This window comes from Corylus avellana, chromosome 2, assembly GCF_965113065.1.
Source record: "Corylus avellana chromosome 2, dhCorAvel1.hap1.2, whole genome shotgun sequence".
Taxonomy (NCBI): domain Eukaryota; kingdom Viridiplantae; phylum Streptophyta; class Magnoliopsida; order Fagales; family Betulaceae; genus Corylus; species Corylus avellana.
The window spans coordinates 44,645,804-44,673,059 of record NC_142491.1 but is presented as its reverse complement, the minus strand read 5'-3'; the positions used below and the strand labels follow the sequence as shown (position 1 = coordinate 44,673,059).

The following is a 27,256-nucleotide window of genomic DNA, read 5'->3' as shown; positions in this document are numbered from 1 at the left end:
GTAACATTTCTTAAGAGGAAGACGAGTCACGAGTCACGAGCCACGAACCTGGATTTCGGATCCACCGCAGGCTGCTTCTTCCAAAGCAGTAAACTGTAGTACTGTACTCTCATGGGATTAAATATCCCGCACATGACATCACATCCCAAGGCAAACATCAGTTACTCTTTCCACGTGTCCTCCCCAGACTCCCCACATCTCCCGCCGCCCAATCTGTACTGAACACTTGGGCACTGCCAATACTTCCACTGCCACCCTGTTACTGCTTGCTTCAGTGGTTCTTCTCTTTTCCTTCTAAAAAATTATCGTCAGAGTTTCAATCCAATCCTGCTTCAATGGCCAATTCTCTCGTGGTGTCATACGGTGGCAAGGCACCAGTTGGTCTTCAGCGCCACCAAAACTACTGTCACTCTCTTCCACCTCTAAAGCCCTTCTCTTTGACCCTTAAAAACCCTGTGTCTTTGAAATATAACTCTCTCACTACTTTGCTTCACCGCCGGCTCAGTTCTCCGACTCAGGCAGCTCTTGAATCCGACGTCCCACATCCCCTTAACGAGGTACTTCCACATTCCATGTTGTTTGTATTATGGGGTGAATACACATTTGCTCGTTTGCTTGCATTTATCAAATCGACGCTAACTCAACTAATGCCGTGTTTGCCAGCTGGTAAAATTGAATTTTTTGCATTAAAAAGAGAGAGAACCCACGAACAGTTTCTGGGTCGGCCATTTCTTGTTCTCAAATTCTTAATCTCAAGGAAAAAGATTAGCTAATTAAGATTTTCGTTTTGGTGGTTATGGGGGATAGATAGGTTACGGAATACACCAACACCCTGGATTGACTTGGGTTTCACGTTTCCAAAAGATTTAATTTCTTGTGCTTATATCGTTTTAAGCTAATGGGTGGTGATGGAAAAGCCATTCTTCTTTCTCTAATTCTCAATCTCAAGAAATGGATACCTCAGCAAATTTCTGATCAAGATTTTCTTTCTGGTAGTAGTGGGGGACAAAAAGGTTATCAAAATTGGTTAGTTGAGCTAAATAATTGTTGAACGTTTAGTTGAGTTGGATCTCACTATTTGAAAAGATTCAATTTATCTTCATCTTCTTTCACACAATTGAAGATTTGGCAGCAGGAATTTTCCTTTTTTGGGGCTTCAATAGAACCAAAAATATTGGACTCCTATAATGTCTTTATTTATTTATTTAATTTTAAAACTTTTTCCTATCATCTTGCATAAGCTGAAATATAAAGCCCTTGGTTTGAATTCAATGTACTGATGGATTCTTTTTGGTGGTTTTGAAAGGGATCGGTGAAATTTAGGAGCAGTAAGAGCTTTGAGCAATGGGATTCACTGACAGCAAAGTTCTCTGGAGCATCAAATCTCCCATTTCTGTTGCTGCAATTGCCTCAGATCACCCTCAATGCTCGCAATCTTATGGCGGGGAACAAAACTGCTCTTTTGGCCGTCCCATGGCTGGTAAAGCAACGCAGCTGATTCTTAATTATATATAGCAATTTCTTTTGATTCTTCTTTTCTTTCCTTGACTAGGAGAAAAAATACCTCTGTTAGGTTCTTGGAAAGCATTCAGTCAAAAGTATCAATAAACATATTACTAAGTAAAATACTCATCACAAGAATTCACATCATTTTGTTAGGCTCAATTGAGTGATGTTTCAATCCTCTTCCATTTTTATGTTATGGAATCTAGGACTCAAAAGTTCAAGCTATTTTCTTTTTCTATTTTTTCTTGTCAACCAAACATGGGATTGCCTTTGGAACCTAAGGGTCAGAATGTTGCAAATGCAGGGAATGTTTACTGGTTTGCTTGGAAACCTTTCACTGCTCTCATACTTTACAAAGAAGAGGGAGAAGGAGGTGATTGTTGTGCAAACATTGGGTGTATTATCATTATATACCGTATTTGCCCAGCTTGCACTGGCAGAAGCCATGCCTCTGCCTTATTTTGTGACCACTTCAGTTGTTGTCGTAGCTGGGCTTGTATTGAATTTCATGAATTATTTTGGTTGGCTAAATGCTGGAATCTGGCACTTATGGGAAGATTTTATTACTGTCGGTGGGCTATCTGTCCTTCCCCAAGTAATGTCCTCTCTCTCTCTCTTCACATGCCCAAACACGCACACAAACATCTATTTACAAATTATTATTTTGGCATTTAGGTATGGCAATATCTATCAATTTAGGTTCAATCTTGACAAGCAAAAATATTCATTAATTTTATTTCTTCTACTTATAATTTCTGATCCTTTTAAACAAATTTTAATGCAGATTATGTGGTCTACTTTTGTCCCATATATACCAAACAGTATCTTGCCAGGGGCTACAGCTTTTGTTATAGCTATGGCGGCTGTTATTATGGTAAGCTTTACACTACCTTTGGGCTGTTTATCTGCTTTTATTCATGTTAGGCTGATAAGATGTGAGTCCTAAGTGCATCAGGAAAGCAGTAGCACATGAATCATTCAGTTTAGTTCTAGGTAGGTACATATGGTTTCCTTTTTCTTTCTTTCTTTTTTTTTTTTTTTTTTTTTTTCTCTCTGTCTCTCTCTGGTGTTGGTAAATTAATAATTCATGAAGGAGGGGAGGAAAAAAATATCTATCATCCATAAGAAACCATGCATTTAGAGCTGATAGGAACTATGTGTGTAGAGTCTACCAACATGATTAACTTTTTGTGCTCGATCATGAGTGGACCTCTTCATTCAAAGAGTCAGGACATTTGGTGACTCTTTGTTTAGATGCCTTTTGAGATAATTAAAATCGTTCAGGGTGTGAGTCTACCTTCTGTTAGTGAGCCAAATCAGGCCCACACTCATGTGATCTGGCCTCGTCCAGTACAGGTCTAAACATACAATCTAGGTGCATGTGTTGACCTTTACTTTTGTGTTCGGGAGCACCAAAAAAATGATCTTTGATGCCTTTCCCTAGATGTTTGCCTCAGCAACCTTAAGGATTCCATAATTGCTAGGTCTGAGTTATGTGGATTAAACTCCCTTGCAATCAATTAACAATCGTTGCTGTTCTTAAAGAATTGTATAATGGCAATATGCTGATGTAACGAAATTTTAGTCACTATCTCGTTGCTGTTTAAATATTTGGATATTATTCTGATGACTTTTAAAAATGAGCTGTCTTATGTTTGATGATCCTGCCATGTAATTTCTTGATTAAGTTGTAGGTGTCAAACCTTGCATGTTTTATGTAATTCAAGTGTGTTTAAATTGAGAGAAGTGGAAAGAAGAGAAATGAACTGAGTCAAAACTTTAATCACTTCTCATGTATGAATGTATAATAAGGAAAGATGTAAAGGGAGATGGAAGGAAGTAGACCTTCATTATACTTCCATCCAAAATTGGACAGATTTAGTGAGAAGTGGAAGGAAGTGTTAACATACAACATTGCATATTGTACAAATCAACCATAACACAACTTTTACTTCTTTTTGGCACTTCGTTTGTCTCTGGAATTGACATATTAGTCGAAGGGTCTTGTCTTATTACCTTTCCATCCAGACAAAATCCATCTTATATTTATTGTGAGATTAATTTGCTGTCATTAACATGAACGTGAATAATTCAGGGTTTGTCATCCGAAATAGTATTTTATTAATGTCTTGTCATTCCTTTAATTTTTCTTTAGATTAAGATAGAGAAATTGGCAATTCAGCTTGTTCTTAGACATAAAGCTGCTAAGATTTGCAGGCACGTACTGGAAAACTTTCTGAGAAAGGTGTAAAATTTGTTGGATCAATATCTGGATGGACAGCTACACTTCTCTTCATGTGGATGCCAGTTTCACAAATGGTAATGAAAGCTTGTCTTTCTAGAATTGTGACATATGAAACAGGGAAATCTCTTTCGTATGTATGCTGACAACAATTTGTGCTCTTGTTCAGTGGACAAATTTCCTGAATCCCGATAACATCAAAGGCTTATCAGCTTTCTCAATGTTGCTTGCTATGATGGGAAATGGACTTATGGTCCCACGTGCTCTCTTTATTCGTGATTTTATGTGGTAATGCTTGTGTCCCTCCTGGCTCTTTGTTATTTCAATGTGATATGAGATGGTCATGGGTTTGTTTAACTTGCTAATGTTCTAAAGATTAAGCATCTGTTTTTCAACTCTTGAAGCTAAAGTTTCTCCTCCTCGCATTTAAACATCATGTTACTAAAATAATTGTGTCTATCATCGACCATAGTATTGTTTATAATAATGCCTACCATGATATTTATTGCAAAGACTACCATCTACCTTAATACTTGGTGAAAAGAAGGGTAGGTCCTATGAATTCTGATTGTTCTCAATTTCCATTATCTTGTTGTGGATCTTGATATTTCTTGGCTCCAATCAGTTGATGGATATTTACCAACTGCTTGCTATCATCACCTTGCCCACATTTTCGGTGAGAGTTAAAAGGGGTGTTGGGTTGGAGTTGTGTATCCAATTGGTTTTCTCCATCACTAGAAAATTTCTATCCGAATTTTTGTATAATCCATGTCAAAATATATCTTTTGACATTTTTAGTTAGAAATGGGAATTATCAGAGTTCTTGTCCATATATCAGTTGACTTCTTTAGATGATGCTAGGAGGTTAGGTACCAACCAATAAATTTTGATGAACTGCTTCTTGACCTGGCTTAACATGCCTTTTGTTGAACTAATTCTTTGATGAATTATTTACTATATATATTGGTAAAAATTCGGTTCAACTATGATTACAGGTTCCTTGGCTCGAGTTGGGCTTCTTTGTTTTATGGATATGGGAATATTCTATGCCTGTACTGGTAAGAAATCTCTAATTAATGGTCCATCTCTTTACATATTTTTAGTATTTATTGAGCAGCAATTTTGATCTCAACCAAGACAATGTATTTTCTTGTGATTTCAGTTTCAACGCTATCAGTAGAGAATTCTTCTTGGCAGCGACGGTTGGCTTGTTTTTGTGGATAGGTTGTCCCTCTATTTCTCAGCAGTGTTCTTTGTGTTGCTCTAAACTTGATTATAGCGCTCGACATGGAAAGGATCTCTAACATAATTCTCTTGACAACAGGAATGGCTTTGTGGAGAGACACTGTAGTATATGGTTACAGCTCTCCTTTGACATCTTTGAAAGAGTTGGTTTTTAGTTCCTAAGCAAAGGTGATGCTGCAAATGGAGCTCAACTGATGTAGAAGTGACCTGATCTCAAGATCCTGCCCCTGAAATTCAACAAAACTTCTCTGCTGTGATGCAGGTGCTTGATTGACATTCACAACAACAGTATGCCAAGAGTTCAATAATATAGCATATTGCACCATAGTTACTATCGCTATTTATCTACTACAGGTACTAGAATCAGTATGTTTTTACTTATAAAGATATATGCAAGGATTGTTAATCAGTTTCTACGTATGGAAATGATTAACAATAAGGTGCTAACAATGTTGATCTTATGTTTTTTTGCAGTCACATGTAATGAATAAAATCTCTAATAAGGTGCTAACAATGTTGATCTTATACATTTTCCATGACTTCAGAGCAATAATCAGCCTACTTCTTACAACCATTAAATAACCATTTCATCTGTTTTCAACAATCTCCTACATCTAAGTAAATTTCATATACAAGGCAACGATTAAGATCAGGGAATGTGTCTTACTCCTGTGAGATGAGGAGGTGGGGCATAAGCCTTCTGGAAATGTCAACTTTTGCATTCAAAGAATATACAGAATAACAAAAAGCAGTGCGGAAAACTTGTATCTGAGAATGGTTCAAGTAAGCTCAAAACACCATTAATCACCTATCAGAAGCAAGAAACTTGAAAATTGAATCATGCAACATTGATTATGCTGATTGAGAATGGAAGGGTGCCTAGATGTTAGAAGAAAACTTGTATTCTTTATTTTGAAACGACAAAGTTTTACAAAACAAGTCTATTTTTCTCGTATCAATACAATATGGTTACATCTGAAAGAAAACTGCCCAAATCAAGTTCTTCTGGTCGCGCTGTGGAAGGATTTTGTACCAAGTCCCCCTTTCATCTTCTGAAATGAAGTCTTCAAATGTCCTGGAGAGAGGGAGCTCCACATGTCCTTTAAATTTGACTAGAAATGTCTCAGCATTCTCTCTCTTTTGCCCAGATGAACTTAAATCGGAACCAATGCCATTCAAAAGAAATGAACTCTACGTGGCTATTGACCTATTAGCAGAAGTTGGAATGCGTGAAAGAACAAATAGAACCTGTATCTCTTCTTGAACAAACAAGGCATGATTTTTCAGGTCACCAAACTTTTCAAAACCTGTTGATCATGACCCAACGGCAAAACAATGCATGTCAAGCTAAAATGCACCATAACAAACAATATCCATGGACAATTAAAATGATACAGAAAGAGGAAAGAACCTATAATAAACTTGAATTTTTTTTTTTTTGATAAGTAATGTTAACAATAAACTTGAAATTTTAAAACTATGAGTTGATATAAACTCCACTAAGATTTAGTCTCAATTAGAACCAGTAGTAAAGAATAAAGATTCAAATTTAACATGAGAAAGAAAATTAGTAATCAAGTTTTCAGAAGCTCCTTTCAGGGCCTATCTTTCCACTCCAACAGTTAAACCAGCATACCATGGTTGTAAAGCTTATGCTGAAAGGCAATAAATGACTTGAAGCAAAGGGAAGAAAAAAAATATGAGAAGCGCCCAAAAAAAAAGGGAATTTAACAAAGATTTTTAATAGAAGATCTACAAGTAAGCAAGTAAAGGGCTTCTTGTCTGTAGTTTGCAAAAGGGCAGAGCTATTCACACTTTACTAATTAGCTTCTTCTGCTTCACAAAGTATAATGGGGGGGGGGGGGGGGGGAGGGGGGGGAACTATCAAAATTGTTCTTATTAGTTTATTCTCAGTCCCATCATGCCAAAAGTACAAAATTACAAATGGACCAAATAATTCCTATATGGCATATCTGATGTTTGGAAAATGGTGAAAAAAAGGTTCAAAAATGCAGGATAGATACCATATGTTTCTGGCATGATGATTTTGTGTTGATAGAACTTCGTGGAGCTTGTAGTAACAAAGACAGGCGTAGAAAATAGCATCCTGTGTGTCAACATGAATAAGACTCCCCTCCAAAGGCTTTAAATGCCTGCTTTCCACTCCAAGATAGCAAGAGACTGGATGGCCCAGATAGAGAGCATGAATGAGGGGAGTTCCTTATTTTCTGTTTCTTTTATTTTCATGTTCATTTTTCCTCGTGGCCATGAAATACAGTATAAGAAGTCGTTACCTCTGATTTGACAATTTTGTTCTACTTGATGAATATTTCCCTTTCCTAGGAGGGTAAATCAACTTCTCTTCCTGCTTTGAAGCATTGACTAGTAGTTCAACATTTTTTTTTTCCTTCCCTTGATTTCCCAACACTCCAGAAATAGAAATGCCATGAACTTTATAGATTGCCACAAAGGGATGATGGACTTCTGTAAAGTTAACATCAGAGATATTATTAACTAAAGGTAAACTGTGAGCTGCAACTCAGGTATATAATTGAAAGGAAGCAACATGTCTCTGAGAACCAAACTCAAAAGGAATCAATGCAAAAACTGTTCTTTCCATTGCAATACATGATATCAACTTTTTCCTTAGATTCACAAAGAATACTAAAAGCTGGAAGAACCAACGGCTCAACAAGTAACAAAAATAGCCACATACTACAATATGGATTGCCATTTAAAAAGAGAAATTTAACACAACAATTTAACGAAGGATTTAAAAATATTTCAAAATCACATCTTACCAAGCAAGTAAAATAAGCATCAAGCAATGCTCTTTTGATTATGTGGTTGGCTTTGCAACTCTAAGAGCATCTCCAGCAATGATATGCATTTTAACTAACCAAAAAGCATCATTCTCAATTTTACCGGCTACTTTTTCAATACAAACTCCAACAAATTTTTTATTTCATTCTCTATTTTTTATTGTTTTCTTAAACCACCATTCAACCACCCATTTTATTATTTTTCACCCCCAGATCTCATTCTTCTTCTCCTACTCCTCACATTCATGATGCATGTAATTGCTATGCTCCATCTTTCCTTTGATTGTCTGTTTGCTTCCACAGAAAATTGGGTTTTGGGAAAGAATTTCTTCTCTATTCTATTTTTTTTTTTTTTTTCATTTTCTGGCTTTTGCGGGAACCAAACAGAGGGATAGGCCATGATCAATACACTGTACACGTGTTGATAAATTATTTTTTTTCTGTGCTTTGACTGTGTACTCAGCGTTGTTGATATTTGTTATGTGTTTCTCTACCTTTCGAAAGCCTGGATATCTGGTACAGTGATGGCAGTGAGACCAAGGCTTGTGTGAAACCGAGGCTTTTGCAACCAAGGATGTTCTGTGTTACTTTGTCTTTTGCAAGCCTTGTGCGAAAACAAGGCTTGGGACCAAAGATGAGAAAGAGAGAGATGAGAAGTGAGAAATAATAATATTTTTTTAAAAAAAAGAACATCTTGCTACAGTGGTTGTTTAAGGTAGACAACCACTCAGCAAATTGTGTATTTTAGATAACTGGAACATAAGCTGTTGGATGTGAATTTTAGCTCATATTAGCTAAATTTTAGACAATTTAGGGGTTTTAACTAAGCTACTGGAGGTGCTTGCCTCTTGAGAAGGATCAAAAGTCGGTGCTTTCTTCTCTAAAAGTAAAGAAGTATCAAAATAAAAATTACCGATTTCTATGGGGGGAGAGAGAGAGAGAGAGCTTGGTTAAACTGAAATAGATTTTTGACCCCCAAACCACATCTTCAAATAAATCTTCGACCAACTAACTAAATGGAACTTAAACTCATCACCAACTCTGCCCCACAAAAAGTCCTGAAGCTTTTTAATCTTGTTAGTAACACCTACGAGAAAGGGGAAAAGGGACAAATAATAAGTAGGCAGATTGGAGATAGTGTTTTTAATTAGTGTCAACCAACCACCCTTAAACAAGTAAAGCCTCTTCCAACCAAATTAAGGCTTTATATTTTTTCATCAACATTATACCATATTGACTTAGCCTTATACGAAGCTCCCAAAGGAAGATCCAAATACTTCATTGGCAAAGAGGCCACCCTACAACCAAGGATACGAGCCAAACCTCCTACATCATCTACATCACCGATGAGACTAACTCTGATTTAGAAAGGCTAATCTTCAACCCAAAACCGCTTCAAAACATAAGAAGAGACAATGCAAATGATGGAGATCTTCATGATTTGCCTCACAAAAGATCAATTTATCATCCGCAAACAAAAGATAAGACATTAGAAGCTCGTCATTATTCCTCGACCCCACCATAAAACCTCCTGATAAGGTATTAGAAGACATTATTTTTTATTATTTTCTTAAACAACATTTTCTTTGGCCTTTCTCATCCTTGTGATTGCAAGATTTCATGATTCCTAGTCAGGTTTGGATACAAAGTTTTATGTTGATTGCATACCTAAGAGGTCCTAAAATTAAAGGGACTCAAAATCAGAAAAAGAGAAATCAATTTTCAAGAATACAAGTAAACTCATGGTGGTGTTGAATAGCAGCCTGGTACTGTAAAGTGGAGGTGAAGGTGGATTCAAAGAACAGTGTGGTAGTGGTAGTGGTGGCAACGCTGCTGAAAACGATAGTGGCTGCAGCTGTTACTGAACACTTCCTATATGAGGATTGTTTTTATAAGAAATTAAAAACAATTCCTCACATAGGAATTACAAAGGGAGTTGAGGGTCCAAATGCAATATTGCCTCTTAAGGTTCTTACCATTTCTACACCACCAACAATCAAACAACATTAATTAACATCTAATGAAATCACAGGGCATAAAGCCTTTAAACTACTCACTTTGCTCAAGCAATTGGTAGTAAGAGTATGAATACAGACATCATGAGGAAAGGGGAAAAGAGAAAAAAGACACACACACACACGATCTAAATGAATGTTCTCTATCAGATCATAAATATTGTTTAAACTTATGAATGCAATTTAGAACCCCATTGTTCAACTTCATTCAGTTTCAATAAAAAAACTAAATAATAATTGCTAATGGCCAAATTCTAATGTTCTTTTACTATAGAAACAGAATTTAATCAGCTTAGAGAAAAATAAGATATGATAATGTAAATGCCATAGGCCAATAACAAGGCAACAAGAATGCATACCATTTGTGAAGTATTTCAGGACCAGGTGTCCTATTGAAGAATTGGAATGTTGCAGTAACACATACTTCCATAAGCGCTAGAGTGGCTGGCTATCCAGAATAGTCATTACTGTCTTCTGTTTTTAACCCATCTATCATATGTTCTTTTTCTTGTACAGTTCCTTCAACATCTTCTGAGCATCGTTCTTCTTTCCTGGTCTAGCAAACGTAGAACTGATACGAAAAAGTGTACTTTCACAAGGAACAAACCCTTTCTCATGCATCTCTGTGAATAATCTTTTTGCCTCAGCTCGATATGACACTTTCAATGTCCCATCCAACTCTGGTCGATTAGATAGATTGCACCAGCCACAGATTAGTGTGTTGTAAGTTGAAGAATTAGGGGACACCCCTCTCACCTGCATCTCATTTAGAAGCTCTCTAGCTTGGCTCATCTTTCCCACCTTAGCAAAATCACTAATAAGCACATTGTAGGTGCCAGTTTTGGGAACAAAGCCTTTAGTTACCATTTCACAGTAAAATTTTATTGATTCCTTCTTATTTCCAAGCTTACAATGTCCAGAAATCAAAGTATCATAAGTAGAAGCATTAGGGACAAATCCTCTCTCCTTCATTTCACCAAATAATTCCTCTGCCTCTCTCATCAAACAAGCAGCTGCAAGACCCCCTAGTAGGAGATTGTAAGTAGAAATATTTGGAGAAATTCCTTCAACCAACATCCTAGAATACACAGCAAACGCTCTTTTTACATGGCTGCCTAAACAATATCCGCGAATAAGGGCATTGTAGGTGATAGTATCCGCTAAAAATCCTCTTTCTGTCATTTCTTTCAGTACTGAAGTGGCTTTCCTTGTCATCCCTAGCCTGCATAAGGTAGTGATGAGAGTGTTATAAACTGCCCGATCAAGTTTAAGCCCCATACCTATGAGTTGCTCATGCATTTCTAAAATTGCATCTGCCCTTTTACTCCTAGAAGATGCATCAAGCAAAACTCTATGAGTAGTTAAAGTAGGTTGAAGCCCCAGAATCAACATTTCATTCAAAACATCCATTGCTCTTTTAATATCACCATCTTCACAAAGCCCAGCAATCAGAATGTTACAGGTGATTGAATTCAGCATTAAGCCTCGACTCTTCATGTCATTCAAGAGTTTCAAAGCATTTTCCAAGTTACCCTGTTTGCAGTAGGCATTAATCATGGTGTTGTATGTAGCATGGTCTGGAGACAAACCTAACTCTCTCATTCCAGCATAAACAGATTGTGGTTCATATTTTCCAAGCCTCAATAGACCATTGATCAGAACATTATATGCAACAACATCAAACCTTATATTTCTCTCTGTCATTTCTTGAGCCATGCTAAGAGCAGCCGACTCCTTTCCAACCTTAAAGAAACCATCCATTAAGGACGTATAATTGACATGGTCAGGCAACATGTCCCTTGATGTCATATCTTTTACTAGTCCCTCAGCCTCCTCCATGCTTCGTCCTCTTTTCAAGTTGTTCACGAAGGCATCAAGTACAAAATTGTTATCCTCTAATCCTCCCATTTTCATTTCATTATATAAATCAAGAGCAGTTGCTTGCTTACCTGCCTTCAAATGGCCATCAATTAGTGTTGCATAAACAAAAGCGTTTGGCAAGATATTTTGTTGCACCATTTTCCTCAATACATTAACAGCTTCACCAAGCATTCCTTTCTTCGTATAGCCATTTATGATAGAGGAATAAGTAATGACATTTGGAAAAACATGCTTCTCCTCCATTTCTTGCAGCACAGACTCTGCAGTATCCATGTCTCCTAACTTGCAAAGCCCGTCGATTAATCCAGAATAGGTAATATAGTTTGGAACTAGATCAAGTTCGGAAAATGTTTGGAACATGTCCACGGCCTCATTGGCTTTCCCAACCTTAAAAAGTCCATCCATAAAAGAAGTAAGCGTGACCACATCAAAAGCAATGCCACGAACTATCATTTGGCTCTGAATGACAAAAGCCTCAACAGTTCTTCCTGCCTTAAACAAGGAATCGACCATGATGGTATATGAGACATGATTAGGATCCACGTCCATCTCCTCCATCTCATTCATAAGCACTTTTGCTTCAGCTAATCTTCCATGCTTGCAAAGACCATACATAATGGAACTATAAGTGACTGCATCAGGGAAGAACCCATTCATAACCATTTCCTCATACAAAGAAAGTGCTTCCTCAAGCCCTTGCTGCTTACAATATGCGCTAATGAGGGTGGTGTGAGTAATAAGATTTGGTTTCAAATCCACACGTTCTGCGCTCTCCTCAACATCATCAATTTTCAAAACTACACAATCTTCATTACTCCGAAACCCCGAAAACTCATCAATAAGACTCTTGGCCTTAACAAAATCACCCGTCTTGCAAAACCCATCTATCAAAGTATTATAAGTAACAATATCAGGCAAAAAACCCTCCTTTCTCATACTCTCCATCAATTTGAGCGCATGGTTAGCTTCCCCAGCTTTGCAATTCACATTAATCAACGCATTGAAACCGACAACATCCGGATGAATCCCCCCATTAACCAAATCATCCATGACCCACTTTGCATACTTTACCAGCCCAATTTGGCAAAACCCATTAACCAATATATTGCAAGTAAAAGAATCTATACACACACCCTTCTTTACCATTTCAGATAAAAACCCAAATGCCCGATACGCCAATCCTTGTTTACACAACCCCCAAATGACGGTATTATAGGTAACAGTATCAATTTCTGCACTCCTAAGCAAATCCAATGCCAAACCCAACTCACCCACTTTGCAAAAAGAATGAACCAATATGTTGGAAGTGAAAACATTAGGCAGAACCCCACAAGCGAGCATATCATTGTAAAGAATCCATACCTGAAGAACCAAGCCAGAGGCATTGAATTCGTACAGAAGCCGATTCCACAAGTGCAAAATTGGAATAATACCGTGGTTTCGCATAGAGAAGAAGGTCTCCGAGGCTTTGGAAAATCTTCCACAGGCCAAGTAGAGGTGGATGAGGGTGCAAAAGAACGAGGCATAGAGATGGGTCTTTGAAGGTGAGAAAGTGATGGCATTGGTGTTACTACTGGGATGGGAAGAGATGTTTGTGAGAGAGGAAAGTGGATTCTGGTGGGGTTTTAGGTGCTTGGTGGACGAAGAGAAAGAAAAGCATTGGGAGAGAAAAGTAAATGAAGGGAAGGTCTTTCTTTGCTTCTTCAAGTGCTGCATCATTTTTCAGGTGCTTCTTCTATCAACTACCGACACTCTGGAAGTGGAACATTCATGGGACTTTTCATATGGCTCTGCTCTCCCTCGACTATCTCTGCTTCTTCCTTCTACTGTCTTCCCACTTCCTAATTCCCATCTCAAGCCGATATCAATCGCCGCTTTGCGGTGCAACTTTGCAAATTGTTGTAATTCAATGCTTGCACTTCATCATTTTTCCTAAAGACTTCTCCTTTAACTCATCAGGTTGCGGTGTAGTCAGCCGTTTGAGGGAGAGTTGTGGGCTGCAAGCCCCCAATGTGGTCCAATCCAGTCAGTATGTATATTGGCTTAAGGGCTATATCCACTGGCCGATCGGGATCCGGTGCAATAGTTAGGCCAGATCCACGTGAGAGTTGGGGCGGGTCACACCTGCTTGGGCCGGTGTTCGGGTAGCCTAAGTAAATGGGCTTCGGCTATCCAAGTAACCCATTGGGGCAAGTGGAGCGAGCTCACCCAGTGCCCTCATATGGGCTACCGTATTTTAGCTAGTCATAATGCAAATTTGGATGAATAATTATCTACATCTAATTAAGCGTATGTTTGGGATTATGTTTGAGAAATATAATTTTTAAGTCAAAAATAGTTTTTTGGCAAAAACTTTATTTTTAAGTTTTTGCCAAAAGTGTTTTTTGGCCATTTAACATGTTTTTTGGTCATTTAATATGTTTTTTAGACCCTTAAAAGCGCTTTTAATTTTTTTACCAAACGAGTATTAAGAGCATTCACAATGAAAGAACCAAATATTACTTTTATCTAAAATGATTAATCAAATTTGTAAAAAAACCTACATTGGATTAGCCAACAACAAAAAAAATGCATATTTAATTGGAATAGCAAAAAAAAAAAAAAAAGTGTTAAATGTAGTAGCACTTTTCAAGTGAGCCATTTTATTTTTTATTATTTCTCTCTCCTATTTTCTCTTTCTTCTCCAAATTTTTTCCACTTTTTCCCAATAAAAAGTAAAAATATATATATTTAAATGATATAGATAAAAATAAATCTAGTCGGATGTAGGGGACTTTTGAAAATTCATTAGCTAAACTAGATAAAGTAAGTTTTGATAAGCCATTTTGCGTAAAAATTTGAATACTCTAAATGCGTTAACAATTATATATATATCATTCTCTCTTCTCTCTCCTTTCAATAAAGAAAGAATACAAAAACATTTGAGAAATAATATTTAAATCAAATAGTAAAATTGAATAGTTAAAATAGAGAGTGGGACGAGTGTTTTGAAAAAATTATTAGCTTAAAAAAATGTGATTTTTTTATATATTGAGAGATACTATAGCTTATGGTTTGTGAAACAATTTCATGGTCAAGATTTTAAATATATTAGGGTTAATAACTTTTTTGGTACCTGAGTTTTCACTTTTTTATTTTTTCCCCCCTGAGTTTTAAAACATGACAAATCTAGTACTCAACCTATAGGGAAAAGACAAAATCAATACCTTCGTTAGTTCCGTCAGTCCTACTTAACGGGTTTAGTAGGAAAATCAACAAAGAAAGCTTTGAATTAGTCTTTAAAATTACCCGAAAGAACTTGGACATGTAATAGTGTTTGAAATAAAAATAAATTATTGTTAACTCGGCAACACATTATTTCCCTTGTTTTCTCGGCAACCAAACAGAGGCAGCTCGTTTTTTTTTTTTAAAAAAAAAATAAATTTTAAATTATTTTTACTTTTTAGGGTTCCAAGCTTTCCTTGTTGATTTTCCTACTAAACCCGTTAAGTAGGATTGACGGAACTAATAGAGGTATTGATTTTGTCTTTTCCCCATAAGTTGGGTACTAGATTTGTCATGTTTTAAAACTCAGGGAGAAAAAAATAAAAAAGTGAAAACTTAGGTACCGAAAAAGTTATTAACCCAATATATTAAAATATTAAATTTAAGAAATATGTAAGGCAATGTAGCTTTTATTACAATTTATTTGCAAATTCACATAGCAGGACACATGCCTGTCATGTAGAACAACATGAATGAACATTTTTAAATCACAATTTGACACATAAAGTTAATTATTTAATGAATGACACGATAAGCGTCATGTGAGGTACCACATCAATTAGTGAATTTTTTTTAATAAAATTGTAGTACTTTTATCATACATTCTTAGAGCATCTCCAGCATTAAGAGATATTCCACATAGTCAAAAAGTATTATTCTCTATTTTAGCTTCTCATTTTTTAATATCAATTCCAATAGATTATTTATTTAATTATCTATTTTTAAAAAATATTATTTTTTAATATTTCTTTATTATCATTATTTCACTTTTCTCTCTCTCTCTTACTCTCAACCCGAACCCCATGGCCAGCTCTGCAATTATCTCTCTCTCTCTCTCTCACTTTGCCTCTTTCCTCTCAATCCAAACCCAAATCTCCCATGACCAACTATTTCCTCTTAACCCAAACCCTCCATGGCCAGTCCTGCAATTAGCTCTCTCTCTCTCTCTCTCTCTCACTTTTGCTTTGCTATTCAATTTTTTGTTGGAGAGTTTTTAGTGATTCAAAAGACTTGAATTTGTATTATAAATTCATGAACATAGAGGAAAGAAGAGAGATAAAATAATGTGAAAATAATATTATATTCAATAATCTAATGTGCTACGGTGAATAGCAATATGAAGTTATTCACTGTAGCAGTTAAAGCATAATAGTTAATATGAAACTACTATGTCGGAGCAAAAAAAAAATGGCAAAAATAACTAAATGTAGCTAATATTTTATTTTTAGCTACACTACTGGAGATGCTCTTACTCATAAATTTATTTCAAATTATAAAAGAAAAGGAAGACGAAGAAATGGAAAAATAAAAATAAAAATAAAACTTTCAAACTAAGCCCAATTACTTGGCCCAAAACCAATTGTTAGTAAGTCCATCTCAAGCCAACATGTGGAGTACTGGGTCAAACGCTTAAAAAAGAAAAAGGAAAAAGGAAAAACCCTAACCCCTAGTGCAAAATTTTCTCATTTTCTCTCTGTTTCCCCGGTGAAAAATCTCAGGCATTTCTTCTCATCTCCGATCCAATGAATCGATAACAAAAGAACCAACAACAATAACAATGGCCACCAAATCACGGCAGTTCTCATGGTCACGCGTCCTTCTCCACCATCAGGCCCTGAGGAGACCCACCAAACATCCACTACACTACTCCCGGAAAATCTCCACTTTCCCACACTTTCCCACCTCCCAAACACCGCATTTCTCATTTCTAACCAAGACCCATTACTCCACTGCATCAAACAGGGTGGCCCAGGATCTTCTGGCCGAGGTGGAGAGAGAGAGGCAGAGAGAAAGACAGCAGAGGAAAAGGACTGGCTTGGACACCAAAGACATCGACGCTGAGGATGAGGAGGACTACATGGGGGTTGCTCCATTGATAGAGAAGCTTGAGAAGGAGAAGCTCAAGGACACTGGGGACTTGAACCAGTACGAAGAGCGTACGGACTCCGATAGTGACGATGACGACGAGCGTTTTAGCGGTGATGCCATGAAGAAGAGGCGGGACGAGTTCGAGAGGAAGTTCAAGCGGCACGAGGAGTTTCTCAAGAACTTTACCGAGGCTGGTATGAAATGCGGCCTTGTTTGTTTAGATGGTTTGAGTTTTGGTTATTAATGTTCAGTGGGACAAGTGGGTACCATGTGTTTCCTGCTTATAAAGCATAAGAAAGGGACTCGAAAATGAATATTGAAAACTGGGCTTACAGTTCAGTCCTTGTTTTGTTTGTAATGCTGAGTGGAAGATTTTGGGATGATGTGTTTGGTAGCTTAGAAAGTGTGGGAGAAGTATAGAAAATGGAAATTAGAGATTGGATTTGAGTGCGTTATTTTCCAGCTTGTTTTGATTGATACCTTGCTTTTTGTGTTTGTAGTTTTTACAGGAAATTGTTAGGATATATGTTTGGTTGATTAGAAAGTGTAGGAAAAGAAATACTTATCAAAAAAAAGAAAAGAAGAAAGTGTAGGAAAAGAAATGAAAATTGAATTTTAGTTCTATTTTACTAGATTTACAGTGAATAAAGTGCTTTACATGCGGGCGCTTGAGGGTTAAAGTTTTAGGTTTTTTTTTCCCCAATGAAAATTCTGTTACTTGTCAAAAATAAAAAAAGAGTACATTGGTTGCTGAGGAACGTATGGTGCTCTAATAAATGTTGTATCAAAAAAAGCACTGTGTGTATGTGCGTGTGTGTGAGAGAGAGTTTTTTTAATGCAAATTGATCTGGATTCTTTTCGGTATTATCAAACAGAAACACTTGATGATGCCTTCAAATGGATGAATAAAATAGACAAGTTTGAGCAAAAGCATTTCCAACTTCAGCTCGAGTATCAGGTCATTGGTGAGTTGATGAACCGTTTGAAAGTAGCAGAGGGAAAGGATAAATTCATTCTTCAGCAGAAATTAAATAGGGCCATGAGGTTAGTGGAGTGGAAGGAAGCTTATGATCCTAAGAATCCTGCCAACTTCGGAGTTATTCAGCATGAACAAGTTGGGGCGTCTGCTGAACTTTTGGAGCATACTGGATTTGAGAAGGCAAAGCAAATGATTCAAGGGGATGACGATGATGTTGAAGAGTTTGATGACATGAAAGAGAGGGATGACATACTGTTAGAGAAGCTTAATGCCATTGACAAAAAACTTGAAGAGAAGCTGGCTGAGTTGGATCATACATTTGGAAAGAAGGGTAAGATTTTAGAGGAAGAAATCAGAGATCTTGCTGAGGAGAGAAATGAGTTGACAGAGAAGAAAAGAAGACCTCTTTACAGGAAAGTAAGTGCATGTGATCATCCTTCTAGGTTTTTGTTGTTAATAGATAAAATTCATCATGATTAAGGATTTATGGTTTTTTTATTATACTAAGTGTTTGTAAATTGAGGAAATGTTTGTGCCAAAGTGATGTTCGTTTTTCCCTTCTTCATCTTGTTAATATTGTCATGCTAGTACTAGGCAATTCTGTTGGTTGTAGCTTTTCTTCACTTCTTTTCACTTTGGCCCTTTTTTTTTGGTCCTGCAATTATCGAACAAATTTCATTTGGTTTTGATGAAGTTAACTTCTTTTGCTTTCTTGGCTGTTCAATTCATACGATTAAATGTTACCATAATCAGTTGCATATTGAAGTGATGAAAAATCATTTAAATAACAATGACTATTGACATATCTTGAGAAGTTCATCGATGTTTATAGGGGAAAAAGATAATGAGACAATTGCTAACTATATGGTTATGTGTGTTATCCTGATTAATGGTGAGTGATTCCTTTTATCTGTTCTAAATCGTGACATCAGTTTATGCTCATTCATCCATAGTCGTATCAAGAAAAATGCCTCTATTAAAGTGGAATTCTATCCTTTGGTCACTGTTTTTCTTAGAGATATGTGTAAATGCCTAGCTGGAGCCATGTTTGCTTTAAAAGCTTCTCTGGAACTTCAATATGACTTTGAGCTTGTAGCATACATTATTTTGATTGATCTTTGTTTAATAGACCATTACTATAGGATAGGATAGGAATAGACCATTACATATAGGCAACCATTACTTATTATTTAACAAGAAGCCTCAATGCCACCTTCATTGCTCTTATAAAGAGGAAATCAGGGGTTGTTAACATTTAAGGATTTTTGACCTATTAGCTTAGTGCGTGGAACATACAAAATTGTTGCCAAAATTCCCCTGATAGTGACGTTCCTTGTTTGGTCGGCCGTATTAGGGAATATCCTCACCATGGACAATCTTAGGAAGAAGCATATCATTGTAATTGATTGGTACTACTGCATGTGTAAGAAGAGTGGGAAGTCAATGGATAACTTTATGCTCCATTGTGAGATTGTCAATACTCTTTGGAACACTATCTTTAGCAATGTAGGGCTGGCTTGGGTTATGCCTAGTCGATGGTAGGCCTTTTTGCATGCTGGAGAGGGCAAGTTGGTAGGTTCAATTTGATGCAGTGTGGAAGATGATAATGTCCAGCCTTATGTGGTGTCTTTTGAGGCAAGGAATATTATCGGAACTTTGAGGACCATGAGTGGACATCGGTGGAATTTAAAGCGTTCTTCTTTAAGACACTTTACCGTTGGGCTGCTGCCTTTGTTTTTAATACTTCTAGCTTTCAAGTTTTTCTATATCTTTTCTCTTCTTCTAGTTAGGTGTCTCGCTTATATACTTAGGTTGCGCCTTTGTGCTTTTTTAATGATCTTGTGATTACTTATAAAAAAATAAAAATAAAAATAAAAAAATTAATTGAATTTTTTTTGTTGACTCTCTTTCCTCTGTTAATGTCTCATCCATATGAACGAACTTTTGGTTGATGGAAATCAGTGAGAAGCCAATTATTTGAGTATTGTAAATAAATTTCTATACTTCCTGAAAATAAAAAATAGATGTGCATAATATGCATGGTGAATGCCTTGTCCTGAAAGATCTATGCTGATTATCCTGGGATGATTTTTTCTGCTTTTTATCAAACCTTTTATATTTATGATTTTGACTATGTTTAATAAAGTTTGTTCTGTCATGTGGTTACTCTATATATATATATATATAGATACTGCTGTTATCTTCATTGTAGATTATGTTGCATTGTTTTCCAGTTTTTAAAATTAGTGTTATACTTTCCTCTGTCCAGATTTTTTAATCATTCCATTCTTTCTACAAAAGCTCAAGCTCGTTATTATTTAATTTAATGGCAGGGTTTTGATGTGAAATTGATTGATGTAAATCGAACCTGTAAAGTTACAAAGGTATTGACTCCCTTCAATTTATCTTTATTGAGAATACTTTTTATTTCTTTGTTTATTTATATCTTAATCTTATATGATCTAGGGTGGGCAAGTGGTCAAATACACTGCTATTTTAGCTTGTGGAAACTATCATGGTGTTGTTGGTTATGCTAAAGCCAAAGGCCCTGCAATTCCTATTGCTCTTCAAAAGGTATCTATTTTTTGGTGCTATTCATTCTATTATGAATTCTTCTGGATCATATTTGTTTATATCCTGCTTTATAACTTGGTATTGTTTCACATTTTCTTGATCTGTTATTAAGATATGGGTCATGATATGAACAATATGTAATATATGTTGTATAATACTCAATATACACAGAATCCTGTACAATGTGCAAGAATTATCATATACTTCTATATATTGATGATTTTATGTATAAAAAAGTTGTGTTTATTGAGATTTTAGGAACTTATGAATTTGTTGGTTTGATATTTGATTCTAGTTAGAGCTGCATTCAAACTATAATTGTTAATGGGGTGCTAGATCATCTAATTGGAACTGATTCGAAGAAAGTTTGGGCAAACGACAATTTTGCTCCTCAAACTTTGGGATCAGTAAATATTTGGTCCTTGAACTACAAAACTTAGCAATGTTAAGCCCGGATTTTATATATCGTTTCAATCTTCAACCCTCCATCCAAAATCTGTAAAATTTTTGCAGAGTACATTAACACGTGATCAATGACGTGACCCATTTTATTGCATTTGGCTGACCATGTGGCATTTTTTGTCTTTATTGGTTATCATTTGTATTCAAAATGAGACAGTGTCTCCCTCCTCTTTCTTTCTCTCTTTGCAGTTCGTGGCTTATGGATCCCAGCAACCAAATGGAGGCTAAAGCCTTCATTCTACCCAGGAGAACAAAACCAACTGAAACAAAAGATTCAAAATGTCATATTCTTGTACTCTTCTTCATTTTCCTAACCAACAAACAAACTCCAAAGCTCAAATTTCCCCAAAATGAAAGCACAAATGCAAACAACCACAAAGCCACTAGATCTGCACAAAATCTGATTGAAACCCCACGATCTAAGCAACAACACCACGGCCACCGCGAGCATCATCACAGTTCAATGTGTCATCCATCAAAAGCATGGCCATTGGCAATAAAGCCAGTAGCCCTTGATCTGGTGTGCTTGTTCAATAAAGTCCAAGGTGTGGTCAATACCTTCACGACCATCCCATGGAAATGCCACCAGGTGGGCTCCAACCACTTTTCTCTTCGCATTCCTCACCCTTCTTCTTATTTTCCCTTTGGCTTGGGCCATAGATGCTCAGTCCAATCCCAATGGCAGACAAACCAAACTCGGTAGAAAGTCAGAGAGAGAGCTTCCACTTATTTGTGAGCCTTGGTCCAAGCCTAATGGCAGAGAAACGAAGCTTGGGAAAAAATCAGACGGAGAGAGATAGAGAGAGCTTGCTGCTTATTATTGTGAGCCTTGTTGGTTATGTCATTTGAGTGTGATTGATATCCATGTGAACACTTGGGATAAAATGCATCAGGTGATGGGCATATGCTGACATCATTTATAAAATTTAAGTATTTTGAACGGAAGATTGATATTGAAACGAATTCAAAATTCAGTCCTAACATTGCTACATTCTGTTATTTAGGGATCAAATAGAAACTGGCCTGTGTTAGAGGGTCAAAATTGTAGTTTGCTCATAAAGTTTCCAGTGAACCATACATGGATATACCTTGGTCTGATGTGGTAAATCTGTTTACAGTACTAGGCTTTGTTGACGTCCAGTATGCTATCTTGGAATTATTGCCCCTGGTTTATTGGTGTAGTGAATGGGTGGCCACATAAGTGTTTGGTTTTCATCTCAGTCAGAACTCTATGTTTGTCTTATTTAGGGATATGGGAGCTATTAGCAAGAGACTAGCAGGGTTGGAGCTTCCACATCAGTAGGTAGGAGGGGTTCTCTAATCCAGTAATACTTTGATGTTTCTAGTTATTTCTTCCTTTGATATAATGCAGGAACATAGTGCCAAGGGCGCCCAATGGGTGGGGAAATCTCTAGTTATTTCCCACGTAGGTCTGGAATCCTGGCTAGTGTGTTTTTAAGACGAATGATTGCAATGGAATTTTCTCTAGTGAGCTTGGGGAGTTGCATCTTTAAGAGAGAAGGATTGTGTGATATGATCTCAAGTGAAAAACCTCTGTAGGAATATGGTTGTGGAGATTTCCTGGTTAACAGCATTTGTTGGCGCTCTTTGTCCAAAGTAGATAAACTAGGATGGATAAATGCAACTTTAAAGAACTACAAAAACTCCTACCCTATCTAGTTGAAGTCAAGTGGATGAATCTCATATTTACCATTTTTGTCTGTCATCTTTACAAGTCTCTGTAAATATTCTTCAAGGCCTTCTCATTCTCCTTCATTTGCCTTTGATCTGATCTATATCACTTCCTATTGGTGCTCATTTGCTCTCATTGACCATGATCGGTTTTCATTTTTCATTATCTAATTCAGTCCCACAATTTTACCTTTTTAGCTGATTTCCTTTTCATGTCCTTCGGTGCTACCTGCAGGCTTGAACTTGGGAAATGCATTACTTTCTCATATATTTCTTTGGTTTCCATGTACATTCTATATTCTTATTTCAGCTATGCCTGCTTCATCAATGTTGTTTTTTGACCACCTTCTTTTCTGTACAAAGTATGGTTAGTTTCTTAGGGCAAGATGATTAACCCTGTGAGTATGGTAACTATTGCCACTCCTTTTGCTCTTTGAAAAACTTCAATCCTTATTCTTTTTTTTTTTTTGATAAGTAACTTCAATCCTTATTCTTGTGTTTAAAATATTTATTTCATATATTGGAACCTACTGTATGACGAATTCTCATTTCAATTGCATGAGAAAGTGTGCGTTTGCAGATGCCCTTTCTTATGTGACTGACATGATGTTTTTGTACGTCTTATCTGATTGGTTCAAAAACAACCAGGCATATGAGAAATGCTTTCAGAATCTTCACTATGTGGAACGGCACGAGGAGCATACAATTGCGCATGCAATTCAAACAACATATAAAAAGACCAAGGTAGTCATCTAGATTTCTATGGACTTTCCATATCTTTTTCCATTTGAGTAAATACTGTCTTCTTTCTTTCCCCCTTTTCTTGGATTCTTTGTGCAATTACAACTTGGGTTTAAATCTGCATATGTTTTTAGGTGTATCTTTGGCCTGCACCCACCAGGACAGGAATGAAAGCGGGGAAAACTGTCCAAACCATTTTGAATTTGGCTGGTTTTAAAAATATAAAGTCCAAGGTAATTAACTACCAAACTGAATCCATGTCACTTGGATATTTCCTGCAATCTTGGTGTTTGCACTAACCATGAAAACTCTTGATAGGTCGTTGGTTCAAGGAATCCTCACAACACTGTTAAGGTTCTCTTCAAAGCTCTTAATGCAGTAAGTAGCCCACTTACAATATTATGGATGCTTTTTTAAACGGGTCTATTCTCTGAGATTTCATGTTTAACTGTTCTTATATGTGAACTTTACAGATTGAAACTCCAAAGGATGTCCAAGAAAAGTTTGGACGGACTGTTGTTGAGAAGTACTTGCTGTGATAGGTTTGCTTTTTTAAGATCCACTGCAATGCTTCCAGTTGTGCACTTATGTCTCCTTGAATGTCAAAGAAGGTTGCATCCCTTAACAAATTAGATGATGAATATGCAGATTTTGTTACATGTTAATTGCCTTTTACCCTTGTATGTTGTAGTTGTTTTTGCCACTAGCATTGCTTTCTCTAATTTTTTTTTTTTTTTTTATCTGTTGACGTTTTTTGTCGTTAATAAGTTACACATGCATCCAGTGATGTTGAACCTATGACCTTGCCCGTCATCCCATTTTTATGAAGATAGGAAGTGTCATTTGGCGTAGAGCTCATTGGTTCTGTTGACATTTTCACCATAAGAGAAAGGAGAGAATGTTTTAAGCTTTATATTTCCAAGAAGATGATACTAGAGACTCAATTTGGAACTTCTTTCAGCAGTAGTTAATTTCCCTAGGAATATCATTTAGTTAGTGCGTGTAATTTCACATGGGATCAAGAGCAGGAAATGGTAATGGTTGTGGCAATCTATCAATTCTTTGCCCCCTACTTACCCGCTCTTTCACAAGATTTGGATCTCATGTTTTTTAACGGCTAGGCTACCATCTCTTTTCACTGCTAGAATGGTTGTGATGGTGGTTTGTGTTTGTGTTTGTGCCTGTGCCTGTGTTTATTAAATAATTTCTACTTATTTAAATTTCATTAAGAACAAGCCTTAATAAATTGGGTATTATAGGCTTACAATAGAAAATGAAGAAAGCCTATCACAGTTCCAGTTTCTGACAGGAATGTTGAATCTCCCAACTAGCTCATATAACTTCATTTTTATTATGTTTATAGTATTATTTTTCAAATTTGCAATAAGAACATGTTAAGTATTTAAAAAAAGATAAATTTGTTTTTTTTTTTGTTTTGTGGTAATGGACTAGATATAGTTTGAACTATCGAAGTTGAGAGTCTTAATATAGATATGTGTATTTGTTTGTACATGAGTGGGTTTATGTTTATGTATTTATTTGTGTATAATGAATGTATATTGTATATACATACTATAAGACAAATATATAGACTCCTTATTAGATTGTTTATGATTCGAGTTAATTTATTTAATTACTCATAATAAAATCTTAACAATAATTAATTAACTAACATTTAATATGAATTCATGAAAACTTTAAAGCAATCATGACATTTGCTTTGTATATAGAATGAATACGTTAATTAAGTTGTTTGAATAAATGAACAATAAATTATCTAGTTTGGTGATAAGTTAATGCTTAGCTCGTGTTAAAGAGAATTATATGAAATAAGTTTGAACATTCAATAGAAATGTACACGTGTCGTGTGAATATGTGAATGCTTGCTATGGTTGTCAATGGCAGAATAGGATTCTTTCCATTTCACCTATTAGTGTTAAAAGAGGGGTAAAATTGTCTCAACATTATAAATTGAAAGAATTTTACCCCTCATATTTGGATTAACTGGCTCCTCTCCATTTCAAATCCTTCTCCATCAACGAGCAGACGTGACATAAGCTCATTTAAAAAGAATTAGGATATTTTCTAGTTTATTTAAATTGAATTGGATAATATCCAAGTAATTATATTATATGGGTATGTTTTGTCTACTCTAAAAATGAAAAGATAATAATACCTATTTAATATAATTAACTGGATATTATTCTCAAAAGAAAACCCATGTGAGTGGAAGAAGAATAATCAAATCTGTTGCCCTTTCCTTGCACTGTCGGCAAAGTTGTTTGTTTTCTTCAGAAAAAGAAAATAAAAGAGGAACTTCGCTTTGGGTAAAGTTCTGTGAACCTTTGTGACTTCGAATATTATATGTTAGACCCATAATTTAACGTTGAAATCCCCAGGGATTGCTGGCCCTAACCGAATATTCTCATCCAGAGAGATCCTTCCCATTTAAACCCCTACATAAAAGCACTTACCAAGGATAGGAAAAAAGAAAAGAAAAGAAATTTTATTTTCTCACGTATTTGTGTAGTAAATTAAATTTCCCGAATAGTTTGTTTAAATCACATGATAATCCTATTTTACCTTTTTAAATTACTTATATAAACAGTGTAATATGATACTAAAAGAAAAATAAAATAAAATAAAATAAAATTAAGATACATGACAGTCGACAGAATCTTATGCCTTTCTTTCTGAGAATCTTATGCCTTTCTTTCTGACATTAAAAGTTTCCGTTTTTATTTTATTACAAAACTATTCATGTTTTATGAAATTCTCATCGTTTTCTATTTCCCAATTTCTTGCAACAACCCTTTTTTTGGGCCAAAAAAAATTTTAAAAAAATCTTGGAGCAAGAAAGTGATCATTTGGGAATTATAACTTTTTACCTAAATCAAATGGAAATTATCATGATAATCTAATACGAATACAGTTTACGGAAAAAACATGTTAAAATATCCAAAAATACAGTTGAGGATTTATAAAAAAAATATAAATAATAAAATACCCCATGAATTATAAAATAAAAAATAAAAAATAAAAAAAAAAATCTTAATCTATTGAGGACTAATGCATTTTCAAGAAAATGATTTTCCCTTGCAATAGAACTTTTACTTCATAAAAAACAAAAAAAAAAAAGCACTAGAAGAACCGAGTGAATATTCTACACGTCATCAACTGAGAGATTCATAGAGGCCACCACGTGGCACGCAATAACACGACCAACACACCAGACAACTTTCCTTATTAATGCACCGTATCAAATATCAATTCTCCGGGATATGTAAAAAACCCAGAAAGCCGCATATTTCCATTGGAGAGCTGCTACGCGTCCCGAATATTTTCCCGAATGTTTTTTCCGGACTGACGTGGAACGTACGTGGCTGATGCCACGTTGTCTCGAGTCCCAATTGCATCATTTTATTTTTTTCTTCTGTCTTTTTCCTCTGCAGCACACTCATTTCAAAATGAAAGAAAAAAAAAAAAAAAAAAAAGCCAAAGCCAAAGCCAAAGCCATCTCTCTCCTCTGTCGGCAGATGTTCCATTGTTCCCCACCCTCTCTCCCTCTCCCTTTCTCCCTCTTGCTCTTTCCCCCTCTCGACCTCTATCAGAAACACGCTCTCTCTCCCTCTGCCTTTCTAAATCAAAACTCACAAGAAACCCTCTCCTCTCCCTCTCCCGCTCTCCATCCCTCGCTCACCCTCTCTCCCACTACGGCCAACAGCCACCTCCGCCGCTTACCGTATCTCTCACTCCGGTGCAAGGGTTCCGGCCACGGCGAAGAAGAACGGGCCTTGCTCTTCCTCCGTCACTCCTGTCTCTCTCTCACACCGGCGAAAGCATTCCGGCCACTGTCCAAGAATGGATTTTGGTCAAATCCCTCCTTTCAACACACCTCCGCCGCTGACCGACGACCCGAGGCGTACCACCACCGACGAGCCAGGCCACCAATACCACCAAAATT

General features: G+C 36.3%; 3 protein-coding genes across 4 annotated transcripts; 2 read left to right on the top strand and 1 right to left on the bottom strand.

Moving 5' to 3' along the window:
• Positions 1–36: 36 nt before the first annotated feature.
• LOC132167763 (maltose excess protein 1, chloroplastic) lies at positions 37–5,529 on the top strand. Its single transcript, XM_059578788.2, has 9 exons — positions 37–557; positions 1,307–1,480; positions 1,811–2,101; positions 2,291–2,380; positions 3,724–3,825; positions 3,918–4,036; positions 4,744–4,806; positions 4,911–4,972; positions 5,073–5,529. The coding sequence occupies exons 1-9, from the start codon at positions 336–338 to the stop codon at positions 5,153–5,155; spliced, it is 1,206 nt and encodes a 401-aa protein (XP_059434771.2). The 5' UTR covers positions 37–335; the 3' UTR covers positions 5,156–5,529.
• Positions 5,530–5,879: 350 nt separating this feature from the next.
• Positions 5,880–13,689, bottom strand: LOC132165602 (PPR repeat protein). Of its 2 annotated transcripts, XM_059576245.2 has the most exons (4): positions 10,190–13,689; positions 7,288–7,477; positions 7,018–7,174; positions 5,880–6,300 (listed from the first exon to the last, which is right to left on the bottom strand). In XM_059576245.2, exon 1 carries the CDS (start codon positions 13,428–13,430, stop codon positions 10,323–10,325), a length of 3,108 nt encoding a protein of 1,035 aa, XP_059432228.2. In that variant the 5' UTR covers positions 13,431–13,689; the 3' UTR covers positions 5,880–6,300; positions 7,018–7,174; positions 7,288–7,477; positions 10,190–10,322. The 2 variants fall into 2 exon arrangements, with proteins under 2 accessions (XP_059432228.2, XP_059432220.2); XM_059576237.2 differs by having other exon boundaries at positions 7,018–7,477.
• Positions 13,690–16,385: 2,696 nt separating this feature from the next.
• Positions 16,386–24,145, top strand: LOC132178539 (Ribosomal protein S5 family protein). Its single transcript, XM_059590980.2, has 8 exons — positions 16,386–17,038; positions 17,720–18,240; positions 20,157–20,207; positions 20,290–20,397; positions 23,200–23,295; positions 23,427–23,525; positions 23,611–23,670; positions 23,766–24,145. Exons 1-8 carry the CDS (start codon positions 16,534–16,536, stop codon positions 23,829–23,831), a joined length of 1,506 nt encoding a protein of 501 aa, XP_059446963.2. The 5' UTR covers positions 16,386–16,533; the 3' UTR covers positions 23,832–24,145.
• The last annotated feature ends 3,111 nt before the right edge of the window (positions 24,146–27,256 follow it).